This window comes from Coregonus lavaretus (assembly GCF_964263955.1).
Source record: "Coregonus lavaretus genome assembly, chromosome: 23".
In the NCBI taxonomy this organism is placed as follows: Eukaryota; Metazoa; Chordata; class Actinopteri; order Salmoniformes; family Salmonidae; genus Coregonus; species Coregonus lavaretus.
Window position 1 is genome coordinate 10,172,126 of NC_140010.1, and position 18,603 is coordinate 10,190,728.

Genomic DNA, 18,603 nt, shown 5'->3' on the forward strand with positions numbered 1-18,603 from the left:
AGGTGGGGTAACCGCTTTGTTATTGTTTCAATTAAGGATCTAGCTTTAACCTGGCTGTCTGAGACATACAGGGAGAATCTTAAGAGTCGAGTCTTAAAGAGAATCTTCAGTGACGTGAGTGTCTGTGATGGGGTCTGCAGAGGAGCCCTTCCAGCCATGATGGCACAAAGTAAAGTGCTCTCAGTTCAAAGAGCCAGAGCTAGGCAGAGCCAGAGTGGGTCTGTGTGGAGGGAGCAAGGCTGGGAGGGATGGAGGGAGCTTATATGAATCATAAGCCGTCAAGCTCTGGGCCTGCACTTCAAAACGAGACCCGCCATTCAAAAGGTGTCTCTGGGAGGCAACGAGTCACAGCTCTGCCTCCGGGAGACGGAGAAGCCACGGAGTGTGCGAGATCTGGCAATTCTGATCTGGGATCTCATCTCTCTGGCTCTGCCGAAGATGTCTTTTAAGGACATGTGCACCTGCACTCACAAATGCGTGCTCCCGCCCATACACACACACACATGCGCGCACGTACTCACGGGGACGGGCACACACACAATCCCCAAGAGACACTAGGGACATTCTGCTTTCACCCAGGTGAACCCAGTATCAAAAGGACACAACCCTTGGCAGAGAGCCTGACAGAGTGAGGGCACAGCTGCCCCAGGTCCTGCTCTATAAGCAGCCTTTAAATAGCGAGTGAGCAAGAAAGAGATAGATAGATGGAGAGAGGAAGCAAATGAGGGAGAAAATGCACAGCTTAAAGAACACATCTTGGTGCAGATTTTGCTCACACAAGAGGCTGCACAACTCTAAATCAAAGAAACGTGCAACCGAGCCCTGTGGAACCTCGAAGGGCTCTGGCAGAGTGGAGGGGGAGAGAGAGTGGGAGGCAGGGAGAAAGAGGATGAGGGCTGCTGTCAGAACAGAAGCCCTCCAGATAAGAGCACTCTCATACAAATCTTAGCCAGTTGTACCCTATGGGAGAACAGAGAGAAGGTCAACAGTCACAATACATATGCCTTCCAAAAGGGTATAGAGACTAACACATCCCTCTCTGTAGACAGAGTCATATCCCTGTAATAAGATATCAATCATCAAATAAACAGATCAATCATACCACCATTAGATGCCTGCCGTCTACAGACATCGAACCATTACGGCATACCTCAACAGGTACTCGAACAATGATGTGCATCTGTCAACCCCTTTAGCTGAACCCAGAACTCACTCAGTCAAAAACATGACAACTGACCTTGATTCAATTCATTATGATGTGCTAATACAAATTGGAGCAAGGTATTCTGTTGTGTTTAAGATAAACAGTTATCTTTCTCTCCTGCCGTTGAATTTCTCTACAAGTAGCCTAAGCTGTCATGGAAGTGGACAGATCCCTCCTTGTAGCTTGTAGTTCCAGGAGAAGAGAGACATCTAATCTCATGATGAAGACTGAAAAGGAATGTGGAGATCTAGGTGGAGAGGAGGGCCAAAACATCCCAATGTGTTGGAGTGTCACACTAGCAATCACAGCCCAGAATTAGGGCCATTATTAGTGTGGAGTGAGGGAGCGGGGAACCAATGGAGGGTGAAATGGAGCGACAGATGAAGATAAATAATGGACGCCAACGGGGCGACAAAAATGCAGCAATTGGGGCATCAAAACATCAGACTTCTTCCTTCAGTTCCATCGTCTCCTTTCTCCCTCTCCTCCGCTGCTCTGAGCTCTCATCCCCCCCTTTTCTCCTTGTGCCCCCCTCAACTCGCACCACCCCTCCTCCTCTGCCCCTCCCTCCTCTCAGTCTTTGAAGATGTTTTGTTCTCTCTCTGTGTGTGTGTGTGTGTGTGTGTTCCAGTTTGTATGTGCATGTCAGGGTGTGTTTGTGGTTGTGTGTGTGTCTGGGAGCATGTTGGTCCTCTTCTTAACATTGCCCTCGGCACAGTAAGGATGTCTTGCTGAGCATACCATGTCTCTGTCTGAATGAAACGCACTAGGAGGGTGAGACTGTTTGTGTGTGTTTGTGTCTGAGGCACAGCATGACGGCTGGTACAGTAGACGCACACAGACAGCTGGATACCAGAGAGAGAAAGGGCAGAAAGAGAGCGAAACAGTGAGAAAGACCGGGAAGGCGGGACAAACAGAGTAGATTCTCTGTAGTACATATTCAACAACCAGCTTACTACATGCATGCCTCTGTGTGTGTTTTATATACAGTACACTTTGTTCCAAAAACTCTGTCCATTAACAAACGTTTACATATGCACAATACACATGTAGGCCTGTCCCTGGTTGTACTGTATTTTACTTGCCATCATGTCATGTCACGCCGTAAGTATTTTGAGAAGTTGTATCAGCAAAACCCATTTAGACTAACATTCTCGTAAGGCCTAATTAAGTTCTGACATGTATAGGAGGGAGCAGAATGGTTCAATACAGCTTTATGTGTTGAGATAAAGATGGAGGAGGAGAGGAGGGAGAGAAGCGAGAGAGCAGGGAGGGGGAGGGCTGACGGGAGCGTAATAGAGGTGGACAGATACAGAGGAGAAAGGGAAACAAAGACTAGTCAAACAAAAATAGAGGAGGGGGGAGTGGTAATGACAGCTAGAGAGAAAGAAAGAAAGAAAGGCCAACCGCACAAATGAGAGAGGGGATGAGGGGTACAGAAAGAGGGGGAGAACAAGAATGACAGAGAGAAAGAAAGACAGAAAATAGTCAGAGTCCCGTCCATTCTGAACTCCCTTGTGTGCCATCTCTCCAGCACCAGTTAACACTCAGCAGGCAAAGGAAATGAGCTCATGTCCTCTTCTCACTCCTCTACCACCCTGGTGCCCAGTGTGTGTCATTAGTAACTGATATGGGTGACTAATTGAAGATGTCTCAATAGCAGCAGTGTGTATTGGCTTGGCTTGCACAAGCTGCTGGGACACCTCTCAGTACGCCTACACACCCAGTGGCATGAGCTCGCACACACACACACACACCTCTGGCATTGGAGGCACACTGCCACCTTAATAAAAGGTTGAAAGGATGGACTCAATTACCCATGGTGTCCAGCTGGCTCCTTACGCCTTGATCACATCGACAGAATCATTGCGCAAAAATGGTATGCAGCATCATCTGGATGTGTGCAACAAAAGTTAAATATTCCCCTTCTGCTACCATTTCTGTCAAGCCATCTACGCATACAGTTTGACGCATACGTATGTACCACACAGAATGCACTGCAACTGCCTCTGCAATGCAATGCTGCAAGGCAAACGCAGCATTCCATTGGAAATTAATGTATTTCTGGCGTACCAAAATGCAATGACGCTGTCGGTGTGATCGAGGTATTAGGCAGTGTGTGGAGCCACATTTTTTTTTATATTTAAAAATGGATTGAAATGTAATTGAAAGTTCAAAATGCACTGCATTTACTTGAGGTATAAAGTACAGAATTCTGCCAATAGAGTTTGATTGTGAAGGGGCCTCACCAGTATCCGGTCCTCTGATTTGCCGTTCTTGGTGTCCTGCTTCACAGCTCGCACAAACTTGATGGATTGTTTATCAATGAGCCTCCTGATGCTCTCTGTGGATAGAAGGCATCAAAGAAAAGTCAATGCTGCAGGTAAACTATTCTCACAAAAACTCTTACAAACAACATTACAAACACACCACCACCCTGTCACACACACACAAAACAAGGGGAAACTGATTTTATATTTAGCCCCAGAGAGGAAACTGATATGATTCTGAATAGTGGAGGTACGGTATGAGACAAAAGAGAGAGCGACGTGTCAGATATTAACAAAATGTAATATGAAAGAAGTCTTATCAAAGATTGATCAAACAGTTGATATATCATCATATAACTGTCATATCCACAAGAAACCCTAAGCATTCAAACACTAAGACACACACATCCTTCTCAAACCCAGTCACTATCTACCCAGTCTCTCACTGGATAGATATATTCTTCATTCTCACTTGTCACATTCAATCAAATTCATGAACCTGGCTCTTCCCAATCCTCACATACCCTGAGAGCTTTACGAGCAGAGAAGAGGGGGATGGGGACAGAGGGCGAGACAAGGAAGGATCACAGAAAGACCAGCAGAGAGTTAATGCAGCTGTAATCGACGTTAATCTCTGTAAAACCCAATCACTTAAAGCCCTTAACACTGGGCATTCCCACAGACGGCCCGGCCACAGCATATGCTGCACCACCATTAGAGAGAGAAGGAGGGAATGGGAGAGAGAGATGGGAGAGGAGAGGATGAGTTAAAACTCTGCCTTGATTGTCTAATGGACCTGCTCAACACACAAACCTTCCTTCCGCACTCCCTGTACTTATAGCTGTGACTGGTCATTACAACAGACAGATGCAGGTGGAGGGGGGACAGAAACAGACAAGGGATTAATTTGCCGTCACGATAATGAACAGTGAGACACCCTTCTAACACCCTTCTGTCCAATTGTGTCAGTCAGTGTGTGTGTTTGTGTGTGTCAGCCAATTCCATTGTGTTGGCATGTGTGACCAATGTGAGTGTGATTGTGGTTGTCACAAGTGTGTATAAATATAACTATCCCTCTTGCTCTGTCTGTCTGTCTGTCTGTGTTATGAGCAGTGGTGTTCTGAGCGCTGCACACCCTCAATGCAGAAACTCATGCCTGCATGCTTCACACAAAATGTTTATTCGCACAGAACTCCCCCCCACACACACAAAACTAATATTAAAGCCACATCAAAGCACCCAGAGACGCACCCACATAGGCCTTACCCACAAAGCGCAAGCAAGCATTTGCAGTAAGGCACACAAACCAACTCGCTGCTGAACGAAATGGGAATCAAAGAACCGTTTACAGTATGATTGTTTATCGTATCAGGTTATCATTATCGATGTAGGCTTACACAGCCATTAGCCTGCCCTGGGAGCGCATGTCATTTGCATGCGGCAGCGGCACTAACATCACACAAGCGCAAATAGATGCCAAAGAGTGAAATGTTCAATAAAATAACCATTGGAATTCATAAGAGCGATAAGCTGCGTAACATGCGTACTAAATACACTCAGCCGAATAAATGCGGTCTTTCGGCTACAGCAGTGTCGAGCTTGACAGTGATTTTTAAAAGAACAGTTTTGCGCTTACCTGTATTTTCCCTGCTGACGTTAATGAAGCCTGCAGCGGTGGTCTCTTTAGAGGCCATAGTGCGCTCTGACTCCCCCCCCTCTCTTCTCTTCTCTTCTCTTCTCTTCTCTTCTCTTCTCTTCTCTTCTCTTCTCTTCTCTTCACTCACTCCCTCTCTCTCCGCTTCTTATAATCAAGGGAGAGAGCTGCTAATGCGTTTCCAATGGCAATCCGAGCGTAGCGCGGCCGACTCCAGAGAGAGAGAGATGCGTCAGTTATTTTTTAAAGGTCCAATGCAGCCATTTTTTATCTCAATATGAAATCATTTCTGGGTAACAATTATTACCTTACTGTGATTGTTTTAAATTAAAATGGTAAACAAATATACAAAAATCGTTTTTTTATCAAAGAGCAATTTCTCAAGCAAGAATTTGGCTAGTACTGTCTGGGAGTGGTCTAAGTGGGGATGGGAAAACTGAAAACTTATTGGCAAAGAGGTTTGGCTTCACTTTCTTATTGGTCTGTTAACTAATTTACCGCCTAGTGATGTCAGGCCAAAACTCCATCCCACCAAAACAGGCTGAAATTTCAGACAGTCTTTTCAAACAGCTCTTACACTAAAAGGGCATTATCATATTTTTCACAATTTCACAGTATTATTCCAACCTCATAGTGTGGAAATATTTATAAAACACAGGAAAATCACGTTTTTGACTGCACTGGGCCTTTATTAAAGAAAAAGATAATGATGGTAATCTCAAGTCTCCACAATTTAGTCATTTAGCAGACACAATCTCAATACTAATACTAATGACTTTGATACAATGTTAATTATAATATTTATTACCTTAATTACTAATGACTTTTGCTTCATTAGACCAAGAACTATTGGCTTATTTTATTAATATAAAGAAATAGCCTTCAGTAGACATAGGCCTACCGCCCATGGTCACCCTTGGCCATGAAGCCTGTTTCTTCTATGTGAGCTGGATGATTGCCAACAAGTAAGCTATTATACCATATGGTAATACGTTTAGAGGTGAAAACTGGAGAGGCATTGAGGCAAATATGTTGAGACTGTTTCAAGGGCAATCCAGGTTCTGACCATTTAGTTATCTGTATTGGAATCAATATTTTTGAAGATGTAGATGCCTTCACGTAAGATAACAACATATTACATTGCATCAATCTTCACAGTATGGTACAGACATGAGTTTTGTTAAGTACAAATCCATTCAGTTTGCAGACACTACCCCCTCCCTTTGTACTCTTGATAGGATTGGTAAAGAGGAGTACAAAGGGCTCGAGAGGCCAGGTTGGATCAAGCAGCAAATAAATCCCAAAGCAGAAAGAGGATCATTCCCCCCATCGCTTGTCAAAGCCATTTCAAATGCAATTTCTGTGATTGTTTCACTGCATAGTGTGTACCTCCCTCTCATGCCTTTCACTCATTCTACACTTAGAGTAGCGAGTGCATACATGTTCTTATTAGTTCCTACTGGTCCCCCGTGGGAATCAAACCTACAACCCTGGCGTTGCAAGTGCCATGCTCTACCAACTCAGCCACACAGCACTCCGCAGACTGAAGTGGACAATGAACCCATGCGTGTGAGCATGCATCATGTACAGTGCCTTCAGAAAGTATTCACACCCCTTGACTTTTTCCACATTTTGTTGTGTTACAAAGTGGGATTAAAATGGATGTAAGTGTCATTTTGTTGTCGACGACCTACATAAAATACTCTGTAATGTCAAAGTGAAAAATTCTAACATTTGTAAAAAATAAAAATAAACACTACTAAATTATATCATGATTAGATAAGTATTCAACCCCCTGGGTGAATACATGTTAGAATTACATTTGCCAGCGATTACAGCTGTGAGTCTTTCTGGGTAAGTCACTAAGAGCATTCCACACCTGGATTGTGCAACATTTGCCCATTATGCTTTTCAAAAATCTTTAAGCTCTGTCAAATTGATTGTTGATCATTGGTAGACAACCATTTTCAGGTCTTGCCATAGATTGTCAAGCAGATTTAAGTAAAAACTGTAACTCGGCCACTCAAAAACTTTCACTGTGTTCTTAGTAAGCAACTCCAGTGTAGATTTGGCCTTGTGTTTTAGGTTATTGTCCTGCTGAAATGTGAATTCATCTACCAGTGTCTGGTGGAAAGCAGACTGAACCAGGTTTTCCTCTAGGATTTTGCCTGTGCTTAGCTCCATTCCATTTCTTATTTATCCAGAAAAACTCCCCAGTCCTTAACTATTACAAGCATACCCATAACATGATGCAGCCACCACTATTCTTCTATGGAGAGTGGTACTCAGTAATGTGTTGTATTGGATTTGCCCAATACAATTTGAACGTAACACTTTGTATTCAGGACAAAAAGTTCATTGCTTTGCCAATTTTTTTGCAGTATTACTTTAGTGCCTTGTTTTGGATGCATGTTTTGGAATACATTCTGAACAGGCTTCCTTCTATGCACTCTGTCAATTAGGTTAGTATTGTGGAGTAACTACAATGTTGTTGATCCATCCTCAGTTTTCTCCTATCACAGCTATTCAACTCTGTAACTGTTTTAAAGTCACCATTGGCCTCATGGTAAAATCCCTGAGAGGTTTCCTTCCTCTCTGGCAACTGAGTTAGGAAGGACGCCTGTATCTTTGTAGTGACTGGGTGTATTAATACACCATCCAAAGAGTAATTAATAACGTCACCATGCTCAAAGGGATATGCAACGTTTTTTATTACCCATCTACCAATAGGTGCCCTTCTTTGCGAGGCATTGGAAAACCTCCCTGGTCTTTGTGGTTGAATCTGTGTTTGACATTCTGTCCACGCAACTTATTATGTGACTTGTAAAGCTAATTTTTACTTGCCATAACAAAGGGGTTGACTCAAGACATTTCAGCTTTTTATTTTTAATTAATTTGTCAAAAAGATTGAAAAACATAATTCCACTTTGACATTATGGGGTATTATGTGTAGGCCAGTGACAAACATCTCAAATTCAGTCTGTAACACAACAAAATGTGGAAAAAGTCAAGGGGTGTGAATACCTTCTGAAGGCACTGTACGTACACACACAGTTCGGGGTTAGCTTGTGTGTGTGAGGGGTTGAGTGTGTGTTTTCTTGTGTGTGTGGAGGGCACAGACGCAGCTGGCTCTGGTGTCATTCCGAACACTGACCCTGAAGGGGACCCATGGCCACATAAACATGTGTGTGTGTCTGTGTGTGCATGTGTGAGAAGAGACCTTTGTGTCTGTGTCTCTCAAATATGTCACTGGAGTAAAAGACCCCAGTGGGGAGTGTAACAGCTGAGTGAGAAGGGGAGGGACAGAGGAGGAGGAGGAGGAGGAGGAGGAGGAGAGAGGGACAGTGAAAACTGGCAGTCTATTAAAAGGTTTAGGGTCTTTTAATAGTCTAAGTGTCTCCATCCCCTTGTCTCCTCTCCTTCTGGAGTTTCTTTCCCTGTCCAGTTGTTCAACACTAGTGCAGATGGTAAGGAGGCAAGGAGAGGAAGCCACTGTTTACTATTGAGATGGACCCTTAAGAGGTTAACTGAAGTGACAGACAGGCCGGCATGGGGTCCAGGTTTCACATGGTTAAAGACTTCAGCTCTTCACACAGACTTGAAAGTAAGATCTCAACCATCCAAGATGGCGTAGAAGTGCGGTCGTGTACTCTGTAGTGTGTCCGTGTAAATAGCCTGTTTTTTGTTTTTTGTCTCTTTCGTATATATTTCTCAATCACACTTTTCATCCTTCAACTAAATATACTTTCCTGCAACCCGCCTCACCCAATGTGGAACGGATTATATTATTTATTTTACCTTTTTATCCAGAACCTCCAGTTGAAACTAGCCAGCTAGCCAGCTAACTAGCTACTTGCTATTAGCCACCGTTAGCAGTTTTCACCATTGTCCGTGGCCTGCACTACCTACCAGCCAGCTCTAGCCTGGACTATTATCGGCCAGTCTGCACTGTCTGCACAGCGCGCTATCGACCAAGAACATATCGGATTTTCTGCCGGAATCACTGAATCACTGGACCTTAACACCGGATCATCGCAACTAGTTAGCTGCAACCGAATGGATGTTGTTGGCTAATCACCACTACCCCCGAAGCAAGCACCAGTTAGCCTTGAGCTAGCCTCGAGCCAGGCCCATCACCCGGCTATCTACCTCTCTGTCAACCGGACGGGACCTCCTAGTGTCGACACAGAGCCCTGCCGATCCATCACGACTGGTCTGCCGATGTAATCGTCTGATGTGGTTTCAACAGGCTTCCCTTTGCGACGACCACGAAGAGCCATCTGCTAGCCCCGGCCTGCTAGCACACGCAATCAACAGCCGTGCTTCTTGCTTGCCTGTGCTGTAGCAGCCATTCGAACTGCTCCCGGTCTCACCTATTGCTGTCCATTGGACCTTATGATCATTCAGCTGCACAGCTGATGCCTGCTGGACTGTTCCTTTATACGGTACCCCATCCTGTTTATCTGTTTAGCCTCAGCCCAAACATCGCCATTACCAGTTGTTGTCTTAGCTCTCTCGAATAACACCTGTGATTGCTTTATGCCTTTTTCCCAAGTCAATATGCCTTGCCTATTGCTGTTCCGGTTAGTTCTTATTATACAATTTCACTGTAGACCCCCCCAGTACCGCTCAACCAGCCTCAGAGAGCTCCTTTGTCCCACCCCCCATACACGCGGAGACCGGCTCTCTTTTCTCTTTCATCGTTACCCAATGCTTAGGTTTACCTCCACTGTACTCATATCCTTCCATATCCTTGTCTGTACATAATGCCCTGAATCTATTCTACAACGCCCGGAAATCTGCCCCTTTTATTCTCTGTACCCAACGCACTAGAAGACCAGTTCTTAAAGCCTTTAGCCATATCCTTATTCTACTCCTCCTCTGTTCCTCTGGTGATGTAGAGGTTAACCCAAGCCCTGTAGCCCCCAGGTATCACTCCTACTCCCCAGGCGCTATCATTTGTTGACTTCTGTAACCGTAAAAGTCTTGTTTTTTTGCATGTTAACATCAGAAGCCTCCTCCCTAAGTTTGAGTTACTCACTGCGTTAGCACACTCCGCCAACCCTGATGTTCTAGCAGTGTCTGAATCCTGTCTTAGGAAGACCACCAAAAACTCTGAAATGTCCATCCCCAACTACAACATTTTCCGTCTAGATAGAACTGCCAAAGGGGGCGGAGTTGCAATCTACTGTAGAGATAGCCTGCAGAGCTCTGTCATACTATCCAGGTCTGTGCCCAAACAGTTTGAGCTTCTACTTCAAAAAATCCCCCTCTCCAGAAATAAGTCTATCACTGTTGCCGCTTGCTACAGACCCCCCTCAGCCCCCAACTGTGCCCTGGACACCATATGTGAATTGATTGCCCCCCATCTATCATCAGAGTTCGTACTGCTTGGTGACCTAAACTGGGATATGCTTAACACCCCGGCCGTCCTACAATCTAAACTAGATGCCCTCAATCTCACACAAATTATCAAGGAACCTACCAGGTACAACCCTAAAGCCGTAAACATGGGCACCCTCATAGATATCATCCTGACTAATTTACCCTCTAAATACACCTCCGCTGTCTTCAACCAGGATCTCAGCAATCACTGCCTCATTGCCTGCGTCCGTAATGGGTCCGCGGTCAAACGACCACCCTCATCACTGTCAAACGCTCCCTAAAACACTTCAGCGTGCAGGCCTTTCTAATTGACATGGCCCGGGTATCCTGGATGGATATTGACCTCATTCCGTCAGTAGAGGATGCCTTGTTGTTCTTTAAAAGTGCTTTCCTCTCCATTTTAAATAAGCATGCCCCATTCAAAAAATTCCTAACTAAGAACAGATTCACCCCAGACTTGACTGCCCTTGACCAGCACAAAAACATCCTGTGGCGTACTGCATTAGCATCGAACAGCCCCCGCGATATGCAACTTTTCAGGGAAGTCAGGAACCAATATACACAATCAGTTAGGAAAGCAAAGGCTAGCTTTTTCAAACAGAAATGTGCATCCTGTAGCACTAATTCCCAAAAGTTTTTTTCCTCCCAGCTGCCCACTGCACTGAGGCTAGGAAACACCGTCACCACTGATAAATCTACGATAATCGAGAATTTCAATAAGCATTTTGCTACGGCTGGCCATGCTTTCCACCTGGCTACCCCTACCCCGGCCACCCCTACCCCGGCCACCTGCAAATTCTGGACCCCTACAAATCAGCTGGGCTAGACAATCTGGACCCTTTCTTTCTAAAATTAGCTGCCGAAATTGTAGCAACCCCTATTACTAGCCTGTTCAACCTCTCTTTCGTATAATCTGAGATCCCCAGAGATTGGAAAGCTGCCGCGGTCATCCCCCTCTTCAAAGGGGGTGACACTCTAGATCCAAACTGTTACAGACCTATATCCATCCTGCCCTGCCTTTCGAAAGTATTTGAAAGCCAAGTTAACAAACAAATCACCGTCCATTTCGAATCCCACCGTACCTTCTCCGCTATGCAATCTGGTTTCCGAGCTGGTCATGGGTGCACCTCAGCCACGCTAAAGGTCCTAAACAATATTATAACCGCGATCGATAAAAGACAGTACTGTGCAGCTGTCTTCATCGACCTGGCCAAGGCTTTCGACTCTGTCAATCACCGCATTCTTATTGGCAGACTAAATAGCCTTGGTTTCTCAAATGACTGCCTCGCCTGGTTCACCAACTACTTCTCAGATAGAGTTCAATGTGTCAAATCGGAGGGCCTGTTGTCTGGACCTCTGGCAGTCTCTATGGGGGTGCCACAGGGTTCAATTCTCAGGCCGACTCTATTCTCTGTGTATATCAATGATGTCGCTCTTGCTGCTGGTGACTCTCAGATCCACCTCTATGCAGACGACACCATTTTGTATACATCTGGCCCTTCATTGGACACTGTGTTAACAAACCTCCAAACAAGCTTCAATGACATACAACACTCCAACTGCTCTTAAACGCTAGTAAAACTAAATGCATGCTCTTCAATCGAACGCTGCTTGAACCCGCCTGCCCGACTAGAATCACTACTCTCGGCGGGTCTGACTTAGAATATGTGGACAACTACAAATACCTAGGTGTCTGGTTAGACCGTAAACTCTCCTTCCAGACTCACATTAAGCATCTCCAATCCAAAGTTAAATCTAGATTCGGCTTCCTATTTCGCAACAAAGCCTCCTTCACTCATCCTGCCAAACATGCCCTCGTAAAACTGACTATCCTACCGATCCTTGACTTCGGCGATGTCATTTACAAAATAGCCTCCAACACTCTACTCAGCAAATTGGATGTAGTCTATCACAGTGCCATTCGTTTTGTCACCAAAGCCCCATATACTACCCACCATTGTGACCTGTACGCTCTCGTTGGCTGGCCCTCACTACATATTCGTCGCCAAACCCACTGGCTTCAGGTCATCTATAAATCACTGCTAGGCAAATCCCCGCCTTATCTTAGCTCATTGGTCACCATAGCAACACCCACCCGTAGTATGCGCTCCAGCAGGTATATCTCACTGGTCATCCCCAAAGCCAACAACTCCTTTGGCCGCCATTCCTTCCAGTTCTCTGCTGCTATTGACTGGAACTAACTGCAACAATCTCTGAAGCTGGAGACTCTTATATCCCTCACTAACTTTAAGCATCAGTTGTCAGAGCAGCTTACCGATCACTGCACCTGTACACGGCCCATCTGTAATTAGCCCACCCAACTACCTCATCCCCATATTGATATTTATTTTGCTCATTTGCACCCCAGTATCTCTTTTTGCACATCATCTTCTGCACATCTATCACTCCAGTGTTAATACTAAATTGTAATTATTTTGCACTATGGCCTATTTATTGCCTTACCTCCATAACTTACTACATTTGCACACACTGTATATATATTTTATATTGTGTTATTGACTGTATGTTTTCTTTTATCCCATGTGTAACTGTGTTGTTGTTGTTTTTATCGCACTGCTTTGCTTTATCTTGGCCAGGTCGCAGTTGTAAATGAGAACTTGTTCTCAACTGGCTTACCTGGTTAAATAAAGGTTAAATAAAAAAATTGAAAAATAATTCATGAATATAGCATCTCAAAGATAAGAGCAGATAGGTCCTTAGTGTACTCTCAACTACTTCTCTGTCTGTACAGATCTATGAATTTATTACGTTTCCCAGTAAAATGACTCAGACATGGCATTTCCACTCAAAAATGTACAGTTGACTGTTCTTTTGACTGTCATGCATGGTCCTATAGATTGTATAAGTACAGTCAGAATGCGAGAGGCATAAAATTCTCAATCAGCGCATTTTCAATTACACAGTGGTGCTTAGCTAAAGAAGGTTTACGAACTGTATCAATTTCATCATTTTGTGGCTTGATCTTTTCCTTACTGTCTACACCAGGATGTGTGAAAGTATGATAAGGCAAGTAATGCTTCATATAATAATAGGCCTACCAGTGCTTATGGTGTGCTGCCCTCCTCTGGTGAGACAGGGTAAAATCACATTCTATTTCTTCTCTATTCCTTAGCACATAGATGAAAGTTGGCTGATACTGACATGAAGAAGAGAGTGTTGCATATAGTCAATTATATAATTATGTTCACTGTGCTGTACACATTCTTTACCATGGAAAGCCCGGTTTGTCATTGCGTTTGAGTGCACGTCAAAGCAAATCCAATCAAAGTTTATTTGTCGCGTACACTGATTAGCAGATGTTAAAGCAGGTGCAGCGAAATGCTTATTAGCAAAATACTGCAAAGTTGGCTAGGAGCTAGAAACAGGGGGACCGTGTCTGTCGGCACCATCTTGTTATTTAAAGTCAGTGATGAGGGGGCCTCTGGGGGCTTACACCATTATAAAACCACCCCAGGCAACATGGGCTAGGGCCCAAATACTCTTCAGCTGGCTGAGGGGTCTACATGGGGGACCTTCACAGCAAGGTTCATGTTGTGACCCGACAGATGCACAGCAGAACATGCAGCCTGGCAGTCATACAAGCCCACAGAGAATTAGATGTGTGTGTAGACTAGCCTAAACACTCCGAATGTCAGACAATGGGAGAGATCAAGAATACGCAAGGAAACAAGGATGTAGGCCTATTAATAATGCAATCCTATGTTCCCAAAGAGTCTGTGTTTATTTGTGCATCATACTATTGAGACTGCATAAGTCTTGATGATAAATGTTGATGATCTGTAAGAAAAGTGTCAAGGGTGATTGTAAAAATGCAATTGTAAAGCAACTACGGTAGGTTTATTACCGATAAATGTCTTTATGGTGATATAGCCTTTTAGCCTGGTGAAACCAGCCTGACCTCTGCGTTCACCATTGTTTGAAGTGAAATAGAATGGTCCTCGCAGAGATCAGGCTGGGTCCACCAGGCTAATTCATGGTGCCTGCAACGCCAGGTTTGTTGGTTCGATTCCCACATGGGACCAGAACAAAAAAAAGTACACAAATGTATGCACTCACTACTGTAAGTCACTCTAGATAAGAGCGTCAGCTAAATGATTAAAATATAAAAAGGCTTAGGAGAAACTAAGGTTTGTACATTACAATCAATCAATTACAGAAAAGTTACAGATAGCTTTTATTCACCCAGTCAAGTTCCAATTCTACCCACAGTTGTTGCTTTCACAAGAAGAAAGAAACCGCATAATAAACATTCAACGTTAAGGTAGTTCATCTTGAAAAACAAGAGAGCATACCGGTAGGTCACAGAATGTCTAAATATTCAGCAACAAAAGAAGAGGCCACTTAACAGAACACAGAGATTCAAACTAGCACAGGAATAACACGTATTGGGCTTGATCAGCAAAAGAAAAATGCAAAAGACAGCTCTCAACTGAGCTCTCAGAGAATATTGACATATCACAGTAGGATAAACACACTTATAAAGCCATTTGCTGTTAGCTCTTTGGGTACATGAGCCTTTCATCTTTTGTGGCACACAAGGAAAGGGCAAGATGGCATCAATGTTTCACTTCTTTCCACAGCACCTGGGGGAGCTCGTCAAAGCGGTGGGCTGGGGCTCCTTGCAGGGTTTAACTGAACTGTTGTCTTCTGTCAGGAGGTTGTAGTTGGCCGTGTTGGGGTCAAGGGTCAGGGTGGTGGCATCTGGAGGTTAAAAGAGAGGACAAAATAATGGCTTTATTATCCCCATGGGGATAACAACCAACTTGATTAGGTGACAGTTTCACAGTCACAGCTGCATCAAGGTCAGACTCTGGGGTTTGACATGAGGTCAAGTAATAACAAATGAGATCTTTTTTTATCAGCTTGTGTGATAGACAATTCATTTGGAAATCCAAGTAAAAAACGTACAACACAAGAAATCCACTCTGGTTGTTGGCACAAACATCAGCTCTTCTGTTTCCTTTGCTGTAGGAAGGAAGGGGTCCAAAATAGGGGAATAAATAATGAAACTAACAAAGGGTTATAAAGCAAATATGCTATTCCATCACAATCCCCATAAAAATAGATTTTACTTAATTCCAAACTCAAGTCCTGTGAATGCAGTTTGCTTTGCAAAAGAGAGCACCTATCCTTACACCCACCTCTTTCAGAGAAGCGATCCATCTCCTTCTTGCAGTCATCATCCAGTGTCTCGTGAAGAGACTGGACTGACTTCATAGCAGAACTGAAGCTTGAGTTGTGACTGCCATTGCATGCAGTCTGGAAGGCCTATGGACAGACAGACAATGTGATTGTGTTTTAATCACTAATACATATTAAGTAATGTATCAATAAAGCAAGGTCATGTTATTAACCCATATACATAATTTCCATTCACAAACAATATCCCTGTCAAACTCTGTGGCACTACGAAGACACGTTAGCTATGTAGCTTGGCAAACCCACTGTTTCATTTCACCATAGTAAACATGCCATGATGGGAACGACAACATTCTATAAAACCAACTACCCAACAACAGTGGCTCTGGCATTACCTGGAAGAAATGGACATGGTCCTCTGTGTATGCAAGCTGCCTCAGTTCATCATCCCTACTAGCTCTTCATCCTCATGAGCCTGGACTCCGTCATCTTCACTTAAAGCGTTGCTCTCCTTCGGCTTCAGCCGTTCCTCCATCTTCGTTTGCCGCTCTCTCATCGCAACCATTAAAGCGGTGGTGGTTTTCTTGCTGTTCTCCACAACTTATTTTATGACACAAAGAAAATACAGGAATACACGTCACAGAGCTGCCAACTCTAACGCATTGGCCGTGATACACGCATTTGACTCTCTTCTCACACCTCATATCTCACGCATTGAAAAGTACTACTTTTATTTGTCTAATTAGTACATTGTATAGTCTGCGGTTTAACTTTTCAACTGTGCTCCAAATCATTTTGAAATGCGCCTGCAATTTAACACCACGATCTGAACCTCTATCATTGTCCTGTCTTGCCACAGCACTGACCCGTGGCACATTGTAGCATATGATTGGTCTAGTTACGTAAGGGATAAAGGGGATTGGATGCATGTTTTAAAGAAACGCCCCTCAAGATTAGAGTGGAGCTGAATGGAGCTAGAGGACGTTCTATATCGTGGAGCTCCGCCCCATAGGGGAGCTCTGCTCCTAGTGGTTTACCCTCTGCCCTAAGGCAGCAACAGCCTGAAGCAAAATTATGCACACACCTGCAGCCAATGGGAGCACAGGTGTCCCTATAAGAGGGGACGCCTCCCCTCAATCAGCCTCCCATTATCTTCAGCGACTGGACGACTAGACTGAAGAAGCAAGAAGATTCAGGAAGAAATCGCCGTCGATGAGCCAGCCATCGACGTCTTCTAAAATGAGCACGCCAGGAGATTTTCCACCCCCAAAAGCCCTTTTCAGGGCTCAGTGCCGATGCTCCTCCATGGCATCTGCGGACCTCCACGACCTTTGTTTCGTGTGTTTGGGGCCGCAGCATGCCAAGGAAGGGACCGGCAATCCCCCTAATTGCGCCTCCTGCGCCCTCCTTCCTATGAAGGAGAGGAAGCAGCGTTGGGCGTTTTTTAGGGAGGATATCCCCCTAGAGGATGTACTGTCTCTTCTCGCCTCTGCTTCAGAGGCGTCGTCGGACAGTGCTGGCTCAGGGGATGACAAGGAGAGAGACGCAGAGATGGATGTTCCAATGGAACAATCCGACCCTCTGGCGCCAACCTTCAAGACCCCCTTCCCTATGGGGAGTGTGAGATCTGAAGGCTCCTTGTGCGATGACGACACGGGCTCTGTTACGTCAGCAGCCCTGTCCTTCGCAGCGGCCTCTCTGCGTGCGGACTTTCCCGAACTCATTGAGAGAGCCGCCAATCGACTCGAGATAGCGCTGCCCCCTGCTCCCCCCCCTGTGGAGGTCGACATGATGGAGGGCGGCCCCTACTCTAGACCGAGGAAGGCAGCTGAGCCGATGGCTCCTGCTATGCCTTCCCTCTGAAAATATGTCGAGGGCTCGTGGGATACACCCCTGGCGGCGGGTTCACCGGCCAAAGTGTACACCCCATTCACGAGAGTGGCTGGACGTGAGTGGGCTGCTAAGGGAATCCCTAGGCTCGAGAGCGCCATGGCGGCGTATCTAGTGCCGGGTTCGAGTCCCTGGGCGGCCTCCAAGAAAGCCACCTTGCCAGCACAAAAGGACAGACTCACAGCACAGCTGGCTGAGAAGTCCTTTACGCTGGGAGCCCAGGCTGTGTCAGCGGCTAACAACATTGCCCTCCTCGCAGCCTCCCTATCCCGTCTAACAACGGGTAGGTCTGAGTTGACCAGCGAGGAGATTGACGAGGCGTCCAGGATTTCTGGCGCTATTCTTCATTTGACACAGGCGTCAGCGATATGCGCAGGCCGGTCCATGGCCACCTCGGTGGTCATGGAACGTCACCTCTGGTTGTCAATGACAGCCATGAAGGAGACGGACAGAGCCTCGCTGCTAAACGCTCCCGTCTCTAGCGAGGGCCTCTTTGGGGTCGCCGTTAAGGAGGCGACGGAACGTTTTGGTAAGCTTGACGAAGAGAGAAAGCACCTGGCTAAACACCTGCCATTGGTAGGCAAGTTTAGCAGGGCCTCAACTAACCCGTCAACCTCTAACGCCCCCAGTAGAACTACAGGGAGGCGATGGGCCAGGCGACAGGCGCCTACCACCGACAGCAGGCGAGCGGGCTCGGCCCCTCCAGCGACGACGGTGGTGGCGACGATTCCGCCGGCGAGAGAGGTCGTCACAAAACCGTCCTGGCAACACCAGAAGGTCAGCCAGAAACAACGCGTCAATGACGGGACGAGGGGGAGAGGACGGATGACGGCTCGGCGCTGTACGCGACAGAGCTCACTGTTCCCCCCCACCCTACTGTTCAGGGCATGGAGGGAAATGTTTATTGTTGTTATGTGAATAAAGAGCTGGCTCTCACTGACATTGTCACAAAAGAGCCTTTCTTCCATGACACATTGCAGAGTACTTCACGTCCTATGAATTTCTCTCACCATCCTGAGTGTAGCTCAACCCACCGAGGG

The 18,603-nt window shown here is 45.5% G+C and overlaps 1 protein-coding gene across 1 annotated transcript in view; it reads right to left on the reverse strand.

Moving 5' to 3' along the window:
* carmil3 (capping protein regulator and myosin 1 linker 3) overlaps nucleotides 1-5,168 on the reverse strand; it is a gene marked incomplete at its 5' end in the record, with an annotated part of 52,237 nt that extends 47,069 nt beyond the window's left edge. The window contains 2 exons of the mRNA XM_084188313.1: nucleotides 3,454-3,548; nucleotides 5,111-5,168. Of these exons, the coding sequence (XP_084044439.1) occupies nucleotides 3,454-3,548; nucleotides 5,111-5,168 (153 nt within the window). The remainder of the gene's footprint in view (nucleotides 1-3,453; nucleotides 3,549-5,110) is intronic.
* Between the last annotated feature and the right edge of the window lie 13,435 nt (nucleotides 5,169-18,603).